This window comes from Arachis stenosperma, chromosome 4 (assembly GCF_014773155.1).
Source record: "Arachis stenosperma cultivar V10309 chromosome 4, arast.V10309.gnm1.PFL2, whole genome shotgun sequence".
Lineage (NCBI taxonomy): Eukaryota > Viridiplantae > Streptophyta > Magnoliopsida > Fabales > Fabaceae > Arachis > Arachis stenosperma.
The window spans coordinates 22,467,331-22,485,236 of NC_080380.1; the positions used below are offsets into that span (position 1 = coordinate 22,467,331).

General features: G+C 39.1%; 2 protein-coding genes across 2 annotated transcripts; one reads left to right on the forward strand and one right to left on the reverse strand.

Moving 5' to 3' along the window:
- The first annotated feature begins 1,658 nt into the window (after positions 1-1,658).
- On the forward strand, positions 1,659-3,572 carry LOC130974000 (6-phosphogluconate dehydrogenase, decarboxylating 3, chloroplastic). The gene has a single exon (XM_057898702.1). The coding sequence runs from the start codon at positions 1,894-1,896 to the stop codon at positions 3,385-3,387; it is 1,494 nt and encodes a 497-aa protein (XP_057754685.1). The 5' UTR covers positions 1,659-1,893; the 3' UTR covers positions 3,388-3,572.
- Positions 3,573-4,274: 702 nt separating this feature from the next.
- On the reverse strand, positions 4,275-8,017 carry LOC130974768 (transcription factor GTE1-like). Its single transcript, XM_057899622.1, has 8 exons — positions 7,931-8,017; positions 6,637-6,837; positions 6,186-6,263; positions 5,735-5,959; positions 5,503-5,601; positions 5,339-5,397; positions 4,734-4,884; positions 4,275-4,586 (listed from the first exon to the last, which is right to left on the reverse strand). The coding sequence occupies exons 1-8, from the start codon at positions 8,015-8,017 to the stop codon at positions 4,446-4,448; spliced, it is 1,041 nt and encodes a 346-aa protein (XP_057755605.1). The 3' UTR covers positions 4,275-4,445.
- Positions 8,018-17,906: the final 9,889 nt, after the last annotated feature.

Below are 17,906 nucleotides of genomic sequence, written 5' to 3' on the forward strand. Positions count from 1 at the left end.
TTTTTTAGGAGTGATAATAGATGATACTACCTTTAGGGGCTCCTGGGTTGGTGGAATGCATTCCGAGTCACTGCTGTCACTCTCTGAGTCAGTTTGAGTGGGTAATGGAAGTGAAGGCATAGGTGCCTCAGCTTCTGTACCAATATCAGTATCAGTAGGGGCAGCATTTACTTCGGGTTCAGCACCTTCTGGAGCAGGGGTAATAACTGCCAATTGTAGCTGCATCTGCTTGGCATGTTCCTCAGCATCCACAACATTTTTCTTTACGCACCCTCTTTTGTTGTGTCCAACCTCACCGCAGTACATGCACCGAATTGGGTTGTATTTTCTTCTCATTTTTGTCTTTGACCCACTCGGTTGTTCTTCTTTGTCCCTTCTTCGCTTCTTTGTTGGCCTCCTAGGTTTAGGCTTCACTGGGGGTGGGACTGGTGCTGGATGTGCCGTTTTTTCCCATAGATCTTGCCCCTTAACCGGATTGACATTAAAACAGTAGGTACGCTTATAGGCTTCCATCTTTAACCACTCATGGCAATATTCTTCAGGTCTCTTGTCATTCTTATCTTGTATTGCCGATATTGCATGCATACACGGCATTCCTTTCAAGCCAAACAAATTGATACAGTAAACATACTATCATGAGTGAAGACATTGTTAATTAAGTAAGGGAAGAAAGTTGTTACCTGTAAGTTGCCAAAACCTGCAGGTGCATGTGTGCTTGCCCAGGTCAACCACCATATTTGTCGGCCAGCCATGCACTTCGTACAACTCTTCTTTTTCATCACCAGACCACTGAGGAGTCCAATGGCGGGACAACCCTGTCATAGCTTCCAATCTACTTTGCTGAACAGGAGGGAGAATTCCTTGGTAGTTCTGCAACTTCTTTCTGTTATCAACCATACTCTTCATGATGATTCTCCTAACTTCCTCAGCCAGGGTCAGGATAGGCTTACTCCTTTCGTGTTTGATCTTTGCATTGAATGACTCACATGCATTGTTGCATATGTTATCCACTTTCGGAACCTCACTGAAATGCGCCTTCGTCCATACTTCTTTTGGCCATTTATCAAGACATTGCCAAACTTTTTTGTTGATCAACTTAATTCTTTTTATATTTCATATTTTTTTGAGGTTAGATCTAACGATGAATATGAATTTCGCTTATGCGAAAATGGAAATTGAGTCAAAAGTAGTTGTGATTTTGTATCTACAAGATTCAATTCATTTTCATTTTTTGGATTTCTTTTGTCTTTGCCATCCAAAACAGATACAGCAGATTGAAGAGTTGAAATCTTTATCATATAGTTAGAGAAGTAAATTTTTGTACACATCAATTAATCTTACGTAAATATAATTTATAATATAATTCTTATATATTTCTTTTTATGTTGTATTTTTCTTACTTCTTTTGAGATTCAATTGGAAACTATATTTCTTAAAATAGTAGTTGTATAATTTAGATTTTTTTTAACGTTTCTGTCCCGTTGATTATAAAATAAAATTTTATATTGAAATAAATATGCAAATAAATTTATTACATGAATTGAATAAATATAATTATTTTATTATATAATAATCAAAATATATTTTGTTTCTGTTTTTCAAAAATGTTGGCTGAGTTGCCAAAACGTATTAAGGCGAATGTGTTTTCAGGTGAGGATTGAGGTTACCTAACCCTTCACACCCTCGAAAAGTCCGCCAACCCCCGCCCTATCACTAACCCCATCCCCCAAACAAAACAAAACTGAAACCCAACCCCCAAAGTCACTGCTACTTGATTAGTAGTTAATTACAATTAGTATTGGTATTAACAATTAAGAATCCCATTTATACAGAACCTAAACCATCCTACTACCACATTCCCCATTCGCCAACCCCTCTCCTTCTCTGTAACTGATGGAAGCATCGGCAGCATTGTCGCGCATCGGGCTTGCGGGCCTGGCGGTGATGGGCCAAAACCTGGCTCTGAACATAGCGGAGAAAGGCTTCCCAATCTCCGTGTACAACCGCACAACCTCCAAGGTCGACGAGACCGTAGATCGGGCCCGCCAAGAGGGCTCTCTCCCTCTCACCGGTCAATACAACCCCCGCGACTTCGTCCTCTCACTCCAACGGCCCAGATCCGTCATCATCCTCGTCAAGGCCGGCGCCCCCGTTGACCAGACCATCGCCGCTCTCTCCGACCACATGGAGCCTGGCGATACCATCATCGACGGCGGCAACGAGTGGTACGAGAACACCGAGCGCCGCATCCACCAGGCCTCCGAGAAGGGACTCCTCTACCTTGGCATGGGAGTCTCGGGCGGCGAGGAGGGCGCCCGTAACGGTCCTTCCCTCATGCCCGGCGGCTCTCTCCAGGCCTACAACAACATCCAGGATATTCTCTCCAAGGTGGCCGCTCAGGTCGAGGACGGCCCCTGCGTCACCTACATCGGCGAGGGAGGTTCTGGAAACTTCGTGAAGATGGTCCACAACGGAATTGAATACGGAGACATGCAGTTAATCTCTGAAGCCTACGATGTTCTCAAGCATGTTGGTGGTTTGAACAATTCTGAGCTCGCTGATATTTTCGCGGAGTGGAACCGTGGGGAGCTTGAGAGTTTCCTCATTGAGATCACCGCTGATATCTTCAAGGTGAAGGATGAGGAAGGTGGTGATGGTTTCTTGGTGGATAAGATTCTTGATAAGACCGGCATGAAGGGCACTGGCAAGTGGACGGTTCAGCAGGCTGCCGAGCTTTCTATTGCGGCGCCAACCATTGCTGCGTCCTTGGATTCCAGGTACTTGAGCGGGTTGAAGGAGGAGAGGGAGAATGCTGCCAGTGTTTTGAAGGAGGCTGGGATGAGTGATGATATCGCATCTGCCGCGAGGGTTGGCGTCGACAAAAAGCGATTGATTGATGATGTGAGGCAGGCATTGTATGCTTCCAAGATTTGCAGCTATGCTCAGGGGATGAACTTGTTGAGGGCCAAGAGTAATGAGAAAGGTTGGAACTTGAATTTGGGAGAGTTGGCTAGGATTTGGAAGGGTGGATGTATCATAAGAGCTGTGTTCTTGGATAGGATCAAGAAGGCCTATCAGAGGAATCCCAACTTGGCGAGCTTGATTGTGGACCCAGAGTTTGCGAGGGAGATGGTGCAGAGGCAGGCTGCTTGGAGGAGGGTCGTGGGGTTGGCCATTTCGGCCGGAATCAGCACTCCTGGGATGTGTGCTAGCCTTGCTTACTTTGACACGTACCGGAGGGCACGGCTGCCAGCTAACCTTGTTCAGGCTCAGAGAGACTTGTTCGGAGCTCATACTTATGAGAGGGTTGATCGCCCCGGAGCTTTCCATACTGAGTGGACAAAACTCGCTCGCAAGAGTGGATCTGGGGTTGGTGCTCTCAATTGATACTGTGTTTTGGTTGGGTTGGTTAGTTGTATTTGTGCTTTATTGTTCATGCAGAATTTGAGTTGAAAAATTGACACTGTATGTGCTTCTTTTGAGGATCCTTGTTTAGGCAGAGGAAAAACCACTATTGTTTACTTCTTATATCTGTTTTTGCTCTTAATTTAATAAAAGCAAGGTTTTTTCCACACAGGTTTTGATTTGTTTCCCTTTTTCTTTACAATCAGTTGTATTAAAATTTGATGCTTTAAAACTTTGCAGTTGTATGAGATGAGACTAGTTAGTAAGATTAAAATTGCTCCATGTGGTGGATAAGGGTGTTGATGATTACTGCTAATTGCCAAAAATATTCCCCTGTAGAACATGTTACATGCAATTATGATAATGTCCTATAGTGTGAGAAGACTAAGAACAAGGTACTGTATTATGTATAGTCTTGGCATAGATAAAGCCATTAAGACATATATGGTAGAGTTACAAATGCATTCTTCATTGTACAGAATGGAAGAAGCCAGGGTTTGTTGGGATCAAAACTTAAGGTTTTGGTTTGCCAAGTAACTCATTATACACTTCCCATTTTGGCTTTTGATCTTGAGATGAGACTGAAGCAGTTATTTTAACTTGGAACAAACATGGAATCTTGCTTCTTTGAAAAGAAAGGAGAATTGCAGAGATATATATTTGTTATTATGAATCAAACTCTACTTGAGAATTATTTGATTCCGTCCGATTTTTATGACAGTTTCATGTAAAAAAAGTTATGTCAATCACCAGAGAGATGTCTCCAAAGAATCAATTTTGCATTCCGTTGAAAAAGAATCATAGAAAATTTTACCATCCATTTTATTTCAACCAACCAAATACACCAAAGGAAACTGTACCCCTCTAGATTTGTTGAAGGGTCTATATGGTGAAACATGATCAGACACAAACTACTCATTGATCGCTCTAACTAATTGAGCATATCATAAATGATTTTACAGAATGATCCTATCCTACTGCATTACCTAACACTAGATATAGATCTTTCAGTACTTTCAAAAGATATCTTGGCAAGAGAATCACAAAACTCTCCTCCTTTTGGAGTAGTTCTTGTTCTCGGTTTTATTACTATGGTCAACACCTGTGCCCTCAGCAGTTCTTCCCTGAACTTTCAATGCATGCTTGACAAAAACGTTTAACCTCCACAGTGTGTAGTCGTTCTGTAAAAATTAGCGGAAAAAAAAAAGGTTTAGCAACAAGAAAGAGCATGCTTCACGGAACAACTTAACGACTCAAGGAAAGGCAAGGCAAAACTGAAAAATGGTTGACAGCAAACATCAGTAGCTATAGATACAACGTGGAGAGACCTGAGAATTAATGTCAAGTTCCACAACTTCAGCATTAGGTTGGAAGTTTGGATTGTTTTCATGAACTATTTGCAATGCTCTGATGAGGTATTCAGGAGACAACCTTGGGAGAGCTGTCCCAAGTAGAACTTTCTCCTGAGATGAGAGTTTCCTGCAGTATTTTCAGCAACATTTAGCAATACCAAAAGAAAAAGGTTTCTTGAACAATGAACATATGAAATTTAAGGAACCTATGAGTTTTGAAGGATATAAAAACCTATCAGCCTTCAATGTTATATTGGCATAAAACAGCTTGTTCAAAATCAACTCAATGCCGAGACACATACGCGAGACAAATTCAACAGCATAAGTAGCAAAGGGACATCAATATTAAGAACAAGTGGTATACTCTATCATTCAAATCTTCTTAGAGGGGATGTAGGTTGTTATACATGTAACCGCCATTTGTATTCATCTCAGTTATAAAGTCTGGTGACTTTTAGAAAATTTTAACCTTAGTGTAAATGATAAGACAGAAAAACAAGCAAATGGCAACATATAACACATATCTATTGCAATTTGACCATCATCAAGAGGCATCAACACGAGGTTAATAGTTTACAAACCTGCAGTTTTGAATAACCAATGCTTTAAGACTCTTCAAATGCACATCAACCTTGTCCAGCTGAAACAACAGGAAGCAGATCAAATGGCAGCATAAAGCATACTCCTAAGTAAAATCAAACAACTGATTTAGAACATGATTCTAGAATAAAAATAATCAATCAACCTCAACAGATAAATCCCTAGTCATATTGGCATAAGTTGCTTCTTGTGCAAGCTGTGTTTCCAACTGTGCATCTGCTTCTTCCTTTAAATGTCTCCTCTCCTAACATACAAAATAAAAAGTTACATAGGACAACTGAAAACTCTGTTATTTCTATATATGTAGCCATTGAAATCATGTGTAATCTTTCACTCATCTAAAAGAGAGGCAAAGATTTTGGGAGAAAAAAAGTTACCTCTTGGTCAACTTTAGGCAACAGGAGCAGCCATTTCTCTTCGAACTTGTTCAGCAAGGTTCTCGCCATAACATGGACTTCATTCTTTTTATCATTGTATTTCATTGCATTCTTAAAAATCAACCTTACATCAGAATATATCTCCCTGACATTCTTATAACCAGAGCCATCCTTAGCTTCCATTTTTCTTTTTATTGTGCTGAAATCCATAGGCTTATTGATAACCTATGAGAAGGGAAATTTAAAAATAAAATAAAAAAGGGTAGTATTATCCCAAGAAACAAACAGTGAAGATAAAAATAACTCCTTTAATAGTTTTGGATCAATAAAAGGATCTCAAATGTCATTTAACTAGAAGATATAAAGTCTACTCCCTTAAAGTGGTATCAACCAAAAAAAAAAAAAAAAAACAAACAAACAAACAGAAAAAGTAAAGAGAGAAAAACATTACCTCATAATAGTCATACAGTCCCAGACCTTCAACATCTACTGGATCCATAAAAGGCCAAGCCCATTCATGCTGAGTAATCTGTGAAGCAATGAATGCATCACAATTAAAAACTTGGCAGAACTCTAAAATCAACACAAGCTGTCATATTTATTTGAACAACCAGAAAGAAAACTGATCAATTTTTCTTGATGAAAATGAAACTTAGCATGTAAGGAAATACTATTTTCCATCAAATGAATTCACCTCAATAAAATGCTTTCTACCAGTGAAAGCAGAACAAAATTGTCACTTAATGGATAATCATTTGTTTGAATTCAGTTCATTAATTTAACAAAAACAAAATTCATATTCAAGCAAGATACTGATAACATACATTGGAATTCCATGATTTCATCTTAATCCAACAATAGACATGAAACCTTAGACGTAGTTGTAGAGTATTAGCAATTACCTGACTCAATATAACGGAAAACTGGCGCATGAGTTCTTCCCTTCCTTTTGCAGCATCAGCATCAGCTTCATTGTGTGAATCACCTTGCAGTGACTTCTTAGTTCCAATAAGATGCTTATTTTCACCCTTGTTTTTGGAATTATTAACTTTAAAATCGTTGGATTGGTAGAACTGTTCAACTTCATTTACTTGTTTCTCTAGCTACATTGAGCACAATACACAACGAAACACTTTTTTGTTAACTCATTTTCAAATAAAAAAGTTTAAATATTAACAAGCCTATGCATGCATAACAGCAATTTCACACTTAACATTGAGCTAGATCCTTATAACCCAACTAAAATTAGCTTCTACCTTCTAGCTTTATAACAAAGAGAATATTTCAAAGTGAATCATGAAAACAATATACCAATATCCTAACTAATGCAATGTGTTTAGAAGCATAGAGAACTTTTCTTTATATTGTTTTCAATCATAGGGATTATGAAAACATTTAGATGTCAGAGACTTCATGAAAATATAGATCAGAGAACTTCTAAAGGGGACTAAATTGCCATATTTTCATGAGAGGAGCATACTATTGAGAATGTGCTGTGAATTTATACTCACTATTTGAATAAACTTTACCCCAAAGAAATAAACTTTAAGAATTTAATCTTTATGCACTGTTGTTATCAGTGTAAAATGGTTATACAAGTATCTAATTATATATTATTACGTTAAGAAAGTAATTACATTTCACACTCACTATTTGAATAGCAATCTAAATGAAAAAGATTGATTGAAAACAATATATCAAAATTAAACACAAACTCAAACCAAATAAGTTACATCCACATATGAGGAGTCCATTTTGATCCACATACACTGACCCACATTGCATGCACAAACATGAAGAACATTTTCTTCTTGGACTCGCACGTGATAACAAAGAGTTAAAGACAACAAGACAGGGTAAAACTTTGCCGAGACAAGAAGTGAAGAACAAGGCAGAAAAACAAGAATCAGCAGCATTATCTAGTATCAAGAAAAAATCAATAGGGATATTTAAAATATTCATCAGCTGGTACATGTGATGTGAGTGAGTAATGTTGGATCCTATATTTAAAAAAAAAAAGAAATTGAATGCTATGTTGAACATGAATTGTAATTAAATAAAAAATTAAAGCATCATGGACGCATGAATTATATATCACTTATGGTTGAAAAATGATAATCCACAAACATAGATAATTAAATAAAGAATTGTGTGTGAGTTATTATGATTAGTATTTAGTAGTATAGGATGGTTCACCTTGACAACTTGGGTTTGAATTTGATCGATTGAGAACCTAAAACCGTTCAGATCCTCCTCTGTGACACTGGAATTCAAAGCAGCCATTGATGCCAAAAATCTTTCTCTTTCTTCTTTCCTTTTTTTTTTCTATAAAAAAGATATCCTTTTACTATTATTATTTGTTTGAGCCATTATTTATATCAGATTGGGTTTTACATATTCGGGTTTGGAAGCGAGTGAGGGTTTAGTGATTTTTTTTTTCCCTCCTTTGATTCAGAGATAAGTTTTTAAGAGTTATATTTAATGTGCTAATTAAATAAGTTTTTAATTATAATAATTGTATTTTAAATGATGGTAATTAGAGGATTGGTCATGTCCTCTCAGTCTCTTAAACTTTCTTTTTTTTTTGTTTTAATGAATAAATTTTAAGTTTTTAACACATCTTCAAATTTTGAAACAAATTTTGAAATTGGTTTCTTACTACATGTCAATACGTCATTACTCCAAATATTAGCAGGCTCTCTCTTACAAAAATCAATAGCAAAATTAAAATTGAAAAATTTATAAAACTACAAATACCTCTCTTTTTTTTCTTTCTTGATTTGTCACCGAATTCCTAATCAAATAAATTAAGGACTAATTTACTACACATTTATATTTTGTTTAGATATAGAAAAAAATTTAAAAAAATAACAAGAAAAAAATAACAAGAAAAAAAATAGTAAAACTATTTATGTGTTGTTTAAATAAAAAAAAATGGATTAAAAAAATTATTCATATCCTGATCCAATAATTAAAAGTCAGGCCTAAGAAGACAAAAAGGCCCACTAATAAAGTGGTCTTACAGGACAAGTCCGACCTCTTTAAAAAGGTCGGACAATGACATACAGATCCAACTCTACTTGACTTAACGAGTAATTGCTTCCTTAAGTCTCTCCAACTAATTCTACCTCATCTAGAAGGTAGATCCTAACAAACTCTCAAGATAAAAGGGACGTTTATCTATCAAAAAAGATAGATCTACTCCCTCAAAAGTGGTTATCTACTCTACTATAAATACACTAGCACTCCCTAGGTATAAGACACGTTCTAATCTACAAAAAAAACCTGCTTAAAACTCTTGCTAACTTAAGCATCGGAGTCTATTGCAGGTATCACCTTCCACCTCTTCATGAGGAACTCAGACAGGTGGCACCTCGGCATCACAAGTCGGACGCTGCCACCCAAAGGGATCTAGACCTTACATTCAAGCCCAAATCAACGTTTCAAATAATCCTCGAAACATTGGCGCTGTTGCCAGGGACCTGGAATTCACCCTTTGACCAATGGCAGATCACGAGCTCAAAGATCAACCAGAAGGCCAAGCCCTCTTGTTTTCGTCTCTACCACCACACTATGGCCCTCATGGGGAAGGAACCTCAGAAAATCCTCAGCCAAGGAGGATTCAGTCCGAGGTCCACTATCCCAAGGTTGAAGATCAACCCCATACGACCGAGATCCTAGATCTCGTTCATGGACAAGTCCGACCTCTTTAAAAAGGTCGGACAATGACATACAGATCCAACTCTACTTGACCTAACAAGTAATTGCCTCCTTAAGTCTCTCTAACTAATTCTACCTCATCTAGAAGGTAGATCCTAACAAACTCCCAAGATAAAGGGGACGTTTATCTATCAAAAAAGATAGATCTACTCCATCAAAAGTGGTTATCTACTCTACTATAAATACATTGGCACTCCCTAGGTATAAGACACGTTCTAATCTACAAAAAAAAACATGCTTAAAGCTCTTGCTAACTTAAGCATCAGAGTCTATTACAGGTACCACCCTCCACCTCCTCATGAGGAACTCAAACAGGCGGCACCTCGGCATCACAAGTCGGACGCTGCCACCCAAAGGGATCTGGACCTTACATTCAAGCCCAAATTAACATTTCAGATAACCATCGAAACATTGGCACCGTTGCCGGAGACCTGGAATTCACCCTTTGACCAATGGCAGACCACGAGCTCAAAGATCAACTAGAAGGCCAAGCCCTCTTGCTTCTGTCTCTACCACTACACTATGGCCCTCATGGGGAAGGTACCTCAGAAAATCCTCAGCCAAGGAGGATTCAGTCCGAGGTCCACTATCTCGAGGTTGAAGATCAACCCCATATGACTGAGATCCTAGATCTCGTTCATGGCCAGGAGGATCAATTACAACAGCTCAAATACGAGGCTGAACGACAACGAGAAGCAGAACGAGCGTTGCGAAAAGAGATGAGATGACGAAAGGAGTTAGAAGACAAGCTACGAAAACTAAAATCTGATACTCAAAGGAAGAATAATCGGGCGGAGTGTGATGAAAGTCCCCTAGGAGGACAAGATCCGTTCGCAGAAGAGATCATGAGGGCTAAAGTTCCTAGGAACTTCAAATTGCCCGACATGGATCTCTGTGATGGAATGTCCGATTCGAGCCACCAGCTCAACAACTTCAAAAGGAGAATGTACTTGGCCGACGCTTCTGATGCCACTCGCTGCAAAGCCTTCCCGACTACTTTAACCAAGGCTGCAATAAAATGGTTTGATAGTGTGCCCCCCCAAGTTGGTCACTAGTTTTGACGACCTGGCCAAAGAATTTTTTACCAGATTCTCCATCCAGAAATACAAAACGAAGCATGCCCCGAGCTTACTAGGAGTAAAGTAAGAAGTCGGAGAAAGCCTCCATGACTATATGGAGAGATTCAATAAAGCTTGTCTGAAAATTCAGAATCTGCCCACCGAAGCTATGATTATGGGATTGGTCAACGGCCTAAAAAAGCAACCATTTTCTCCCAGTCCATATCTAAGTGACACCCGACTTCTTTAAACAAAGTGCAAGAAATGACAGAAAAATACATCAACATGGAGAAAAGCTCCCGACTTAGGGAACCTCCTTCGCGATCTAACTTGCCCTACTACCAAACTCGAGACAAAGAAAGGGAATCCAAGAAGAAAGAGGAGCAAAATATAGAAAAGCCTCAAAAGTATCACAACTACACCCCCTCTAAGAGTTTCCCTAGTCGATGTTTAGAGAGAGATATGTCACACGGAAAAGCTTCCACCATCCCGTCCGATTAAGCACAAGAAAGCTGTAGGTCGGACTGAATATTGTGAGTACCACAAGCTGTACAGGCATTCCACTAATGAATGCTATGACTTAAAGAATGTCATCAAAAAGTTGGCTAGAGAAGACCGACTTGATAGATATCTGACAGAGAGATCAGACGATCCGAGGAAGAGAAGAAGGGATGAAGAAGGAGGACAACTAGAACGCCCTCCTCACACCCCCCGAGCGACATATACACATGATTAACATAGGATTTGAAGGAGGAGGAATATCAAAATCCTCACGAAAAATGCAACTCAAAGAAGTATATCAAGCGGGGAAGACAGTCAATCGTCCGACTTACCCACTATTTCCTTCACTAAGGAAGATGCTCAAGGCATATTACCTGGACACGACGACCCAATGGTGATAACTATAATCCTGGCAAATGCTAACCTCCATCGAACCTTGGTGGATTAAGATTGCTCGGCAGATATTCTGTTTAAACCCGCTTTTGACAAGCTCGTGTTAGAGAAAAAGGATCTAAGGACATACCCAGCTAGCCTTTTCGACCTGGGAGACACCCCAATCTGACCTATGGATTACATCTCATTGTACACCACATTTGAAAAAGGTGCCAGGTCAAGGACACTAAGTGTTGACTTTATAGTACTCGATGTGAGCTTAGCCTATAATGCTTTGATAGTTCAGACGACTTTGAACCGACTTGCGGCTGTTGTCTTCATACCACATCTTTGCCTAAAATTTTCCACGGCTGAAGAGATTACCACCATCAAAAGAGATCAAAAGTTAGCAAGAAAATACTATAACAAGAGCCTTAGTTTAAAAGGCAACTCGGAAGGCAAAGAAGTCAATACAATTGAATTGGGAGGAGTCCAAGTTCAGAAAGAACTACGACCTCAACCCGAGGACTGATAAACCCCAATTTTGTGGTTTATCTTGTGTTGATTTTAGGGAATTTTATCGACTTTTCTCCCATTTATTCAATGAAATAGTATGGTTTTGTAATTCTCCCTTAATTTGTGCTTAAGTGTAAAAATATGCTTTTTAGGCCTTTAATCTAGTTTTAATTCACCTTTGATCCCACTAGATGCCTCGATGTGTTTGTTAGTGAATTCAGGTTGAAAATGCTAGGAATGGATCAAAGGACTGAAGAGAAAAGCATGCAAAGTGGAGAACTCATGGAAAATCAAGGATTTGGAGTGCATCCATCGACGCGCACGCATAACAGACGCGCACGCGTAACAGACGCGCACGCCTGGATATGAAGTCGCATGGCGACGCGTACGCGTGACATGACGCGTATGCGTGAGAAGTGAATTGCCAAGCGACGCGTATGCGTGACCCATGCGTGCGCGTCGAAGCTCGCACGTGACCTCATTAAAGTGAAAATGCTAAGGGTGATTTCTGAGCTTCCCAGGCCCAAATCCAACTGATTCTAGAGGCTATTTCATGCAGAATTGAAGATTGGACAAAGGGGGAGCACTTAGTGTAGCTTAGGTATCATGTAGTTTAGTTTTCTAGAGAGAGAAGCTCCCTCTTCTCTCTAGAATTAGGGTTCTTAGGTCAAATGCATCTTAGATTTAGGTTCAATTTCTTGTTCTCATCTTGTTTTCTTTACAATTTCATGCTTTAATAGTTCAATTCTCTTAGTTTCCTTGTTAATTTCCCTTTTGTGCCTCTTTTTAGTATATGAACATTATTGTTGGATTTGGCTTATATTTAATGCAATTGATGTTTCTTTTATGTTCTTATGGTTAATTGCTTTGTTTATTGTTGATTACTTGCATTGGGTAATTATAGATTTTACTATTTCTTGCCATTTATTATGCTTTCCTTTTATGCCTTCCAAGTGTTTAACAAAATGCTTGATTGGATGCTAGGGTAGCTTTTTTAGCATTCTTGGCTTGGAAAGAGATTTTAGGCAATCTTGAGTCATTAATACCTAATTTAGATTGGTGATCTAGAGTTGTTAGTTAATATTATTTCCATTGACTCTAATCTCTTGCTAATTCAATTAGTGAGTTTATTAGGATTTTTGGATTGAGATTAGCTAGTCTTATTTGACTTTCTCTCGTGTGAAGATAACTTTGTACCTTCTTCCAATGCTAGAGTTAACTAGATAAGATAAATTCTTGTTAATCATTGTCATGATTAGTGACTAGGATAGAAAGCCTATATTCTCAATCCTTGCCATGGATGTCTCTCTTCATTAATTGCTTTCTTTAATTGTTTGCTTTATTTTCTTGCCATTTATATTCTTGCCCTATTACAAAATCAAACACCCCTGTTCTTTCATAGCCAATAATTGACCACTTCATTATAATTCCTTGTGAGACGACCTGAGATTTAAATACTTCGGTTAATTCTTATTGGGGTTTGTACTTGTGACAACCAAAACATTTTAAATTTGATTGTGAGGATCGATTGTCGGTTTGGACTATACTATCAACAAAATTATTTGTTAAATTCTGAACCGGTATAAATCTTTGCCATCAAATTTATGGACAACGTGGAATTCTTACCACTAAAAAGCTCCCCAACAAGACAACGAGCATAGGTAAAAATTCAAACAATTAAGCATCAATGATCAAGTTCAAATTGGAATAGAACAACAACAATCATAATCAACAATACAATGAGCATCAATACGTGATAAGTACAAAGAGTTGCAATGAACAAACAATTTGTTAACACATAGCATGAAGCAGCAGCATTGACCACATTATTAACAATCCAACTAGCACGCATGATGATCGACTCAAGCTGCAATTCCTTTTTTATTGAATTTTAACAATCATTTAACAGCAAGCAATGAAAAGGAAAAATCAGCAACATGTAAAAGCATGGAACAGCAACATCATCACCATTTAACAAAAACACGAACATCAACCATTTCAGACAGCATGAACAGCGCAATTATTAGACCCAAATCCACTAACCACATCCTAAAACTACCTAACCAGCTAGAATCAACTAAACATGCATCTCTAACTAACCTAATTCTAACAGAAATTAAACTAAGCTAACTAAATTACTTAAATAGAGAAGAACAAGCATAGAGAGGAAAAATAGGGGGACCTGGAAGGGTTCGGAAGCAGAAGCAGAAATGGAAGAGAAAGAGCAGTGCCAAACAGTGCTGCCACAGAAACAGTGACGGTGGCTCGCGGTGGTACTCAGAGACTGCATCGGCGCAGAGAAAAGGGTTAGCGCTGCGTTGCAGGGCTGAGAAACAGGGAAAACGAAAATGGAGCAAGGGGGTTGGGGCTCACGTGTGAAAAGGATGAAGAAGGGAGTTGGTAGTGATGGAGGGTGGTTCACCGGCGATAATGGGGGACCGCGGTGGCTCTGGTTGTTGGTGGCAGGAAGGAGAAACGGCGAAAATAGAGGAAAGAGTGAAAGAGAAAGGGAAGAAGAAGAAGAGGGGAGGGAGGAGGGAGATTGGCGGTGGTCAAGTCACCAAAGTGGTGGTCGGTGGTTGCGGTTGCAGAAGCTTGGGAGTGGCTATGGTGGGTTGTGGTTTTGGAGGGAGAAGAAGAGAAAATGGAACGTTGAGGGTGCAGGGAAAGAGACGCGACTGGCTAGGGCTTGCGCGTCTAGGGGTGTTAGTGAGTTTGAATCCACGCGTACGCGTCCATGACGCGTGCGTGTGGGTGGACAGAAAGAGAATATATGCGGAAGCGTCATGCATGCATAGGCGTGGGTGGAACCAGGTAGGCATCGACGCAGAGGTGTCATCAACGCAAACGCGTGAAAGGGGAGAGGGCACAACGACGCGTACGCTTGATGAACGCGTGCGCGTGGGGTGAAATTGTGCTACGCGCACAATTTCAGCGCCAAACTCGCACAACTCTCGGAAAAATGTATGGGGGTTGTGTTGACGCATCGACACGTACGCGTCGGTCACGCGTACGCGTGACTACCCATACTTTTTTTTAAACAACATTGAGAACAGGGCTTAAAAAGCAGGATTTGAAATTCTCCTTACACTATATAGTATATACAACTCTAAACCATCCAAAATACAAATTAACAAAATTTTTGAATTTTTGAGGATTTTTCACAAAATTTGAGAAAACTTGCAATTCAAGCAAAAACTCAAATTCAAATAATCATCCTTATTCAAGGCATAAAATCAACAAACAACCTAGAAACCCAAAACAAAGCATACAAAAGAATAAAAGGCAAGGACTATAAACATTCTAAGTCAACTGAAATTCGAATATAACAACAAATCTTTTTGTTTTTTGAAAAATTTTCAAATACAAAACAAATACAACTTACACTCCAAGCAAAACACAATTTAACAATGACTATTCTAATCAAAATATAAATTTAACAAACAACCTATCAATCAAAGCAACGTAAAGAGTATAGAAATTAAGAAAAACTACCTATAATGGCAAGTGGCAACTCAATGCATCCATTGATTATATCTACAAAAGAATGGAAAGAGGTTACCATGGTGGGGTGTCTCCCACCTAACACTTTTAGTTTAAGTCCTTAAGTTAGATATTTGGGAAGCTCCTTGTCATGGTGGCTTGTGCTTGAATTCATCCTCGAACTTCCACCAATGCTGGGATTTCCAATAGGCTTCAAAATTCACAATCAATAGCACCAAGTTTTGATGAAGTTTCACACAAGCTAAGGGCTTCCAAAATCGATCTCCACATATTCCTGGATCCCATATCTTGTTTCTACACCCATCTTCATGTTGATCAAGATGATTTTATTTGGGTGGTAAGAGATCTGAATTCTCAAGTAGACACCGAAACATCTTCCTAGACCCATTCAATTTATCATTCTTCCAACCTTGGGGCTTAAGCCTTGAGGGCTCAACCTTAATGAGCTTGACATCATTTTGCCAACCACTACATAACTTCCTTCTACTCCTCAATCCAAAAAGAGCTCCAAGTTGACAATCCGTTTCAAGCAACCCATATTCAAGTGGAATGATAAAGCTTAAAAAGATAAGAAATTTACCCACTTGAATGGAGTAAAAGATGATGGAGACTTAGGAAGGGGGACATCCCCACACTTGGACAATGCAAGGTCTTCTCCCTTGTTCTCTTCTTTAAATTCCTCCACCTCTTGACAAGCATCTTCAATTTCAATTCCTTGTTCACCAACCTCTTTTTCACATTCCTCATTGCTTAAGTCATGTGTCGGAGGTTGTGCGTTAACCTCTTCAACATTGAATTCACAACACAATGAGGATGATTCAACAATCTTCAATAACACATTAGTTGGTGCGGAATTATCTTCAATAGCAAGACTTGTCATTTGCTCAACTTCTTCCAATCCTTCATTACTTAACAAATGCTTTGGAGGTTGTACATCCTCCTTAACATCACTTTCTAGTCCAATGGAAGAGGGCTCAACAACATCATCAAGGGGATTGATCAATGTGGACAAAAAATCACTAATGATGGAATCCACTTCTTGATTAATTTCTCTCAACTCGTTATCCACTTCCTTGACATCAGTAACTTCAACTTCCTCCTCTTGATGCAAATCATGCTTTAGTTCCTCTTCTTTTCCTTGAAGTTCCAAATTCTCCTTCTCATTATGCTCCTTAACTAATCATCCACATTCAACAATGGGAGTGCCTTGGATACTTGAGCATAATAATACCAATTGGTTCATCACTTTGGTTTAAGTTAGCCACAAATTCCCCTAGCGTCTTTTGCTCCTCTTCTTGATTTAGAAACCTAGCTAGAAGTTCTTGTTGTTCTTGCCGTAAGGGTTGGAGAGATTGGTCAAATGAAGGTGTGGGTGGAAGAGAGGGTTCATTGTTTGAGGGAAAGGGTTCACAGTTGGAAGGTGGTGTATGTTGAGGTGGTTCTTGGGAGTTAAATTTATAGACAAAACAGAAGAGATACAAATCGGAGACCACCCCAATAAGACAACGAGCATAGGGACGAACCTAGAAAAAAGCCTAAAGAAACAGCTCATTGAATTGTTAAGGAAAAATTTCGATCTCTTTACCTGGAAAGCCTCTGACATGCCCGGTATAGATCCCGACCTGATGTGTCATAGGCTCGTTGTGTATCCAGGCTCTTGACCTGTCCAGCAGAAGCGCAGAAAACTCGGACAGAGCGAACACAGGTCATAGAAGAACAAGTACAAGCTTTATTGGAGGCAAGGTGTATGAGGGAGGTAAAATATCCACTATGGTTAGCTAACGTGGTGTTGGTGAAAAAGCAAAATTAAAAGTGGAGAATATGTTTTGATTATACCGATCTCAATAAAACCTGCCCTAAGGACCCTTATCCACTCCCTAGCATAGATGCTTTGGTCAACTCAGCATCAGGCTACAGATACTTGTCTTTCATGGATGCCTACTCGATATACAATCAAATTCCGATGTATAAACCTGACCAAGAAAGGACCTCATTCATAATTTCAAAGGCAAACTATTGCTATATAGTAATGCCTTTTGGATTAAAGAATGAAGGAGCTACCTACCAACGGTTGATGAATAAGGTATTTTTCTCTCATATAGAAAAACTCATGGAAGTATATGTGGATGACATGCTTGTTAAGACCAAAGAGGACGGAACACTATTGACTGATCTCTCAGAAGTATTCTCCACCATAAAGAAGCATGAAATGAGGCTAAATCTCTCAAAATGCACCTTTGCGGTAGAAGTTGAGAAGTTCTTAGGATTCATATTGACTCAAAGGGGAATAAAAGCAAATCCCGATAAATGCCAAGCTATACTCAATATGAAGAGTTTGACTTGTGTTAAAGAGGTCCAACAACTAAATGGAAGGTTGGCCACTCTATCTAGATTTTTAGCAGAGTCAGCTTTGAAATCACTTTCCCTCTACTCAATTCTAAGGAAAGGGAAACAATTTAAGAGGACCCTAGAGTTTGAACAAGCTTTTCAAGACTTCAAAG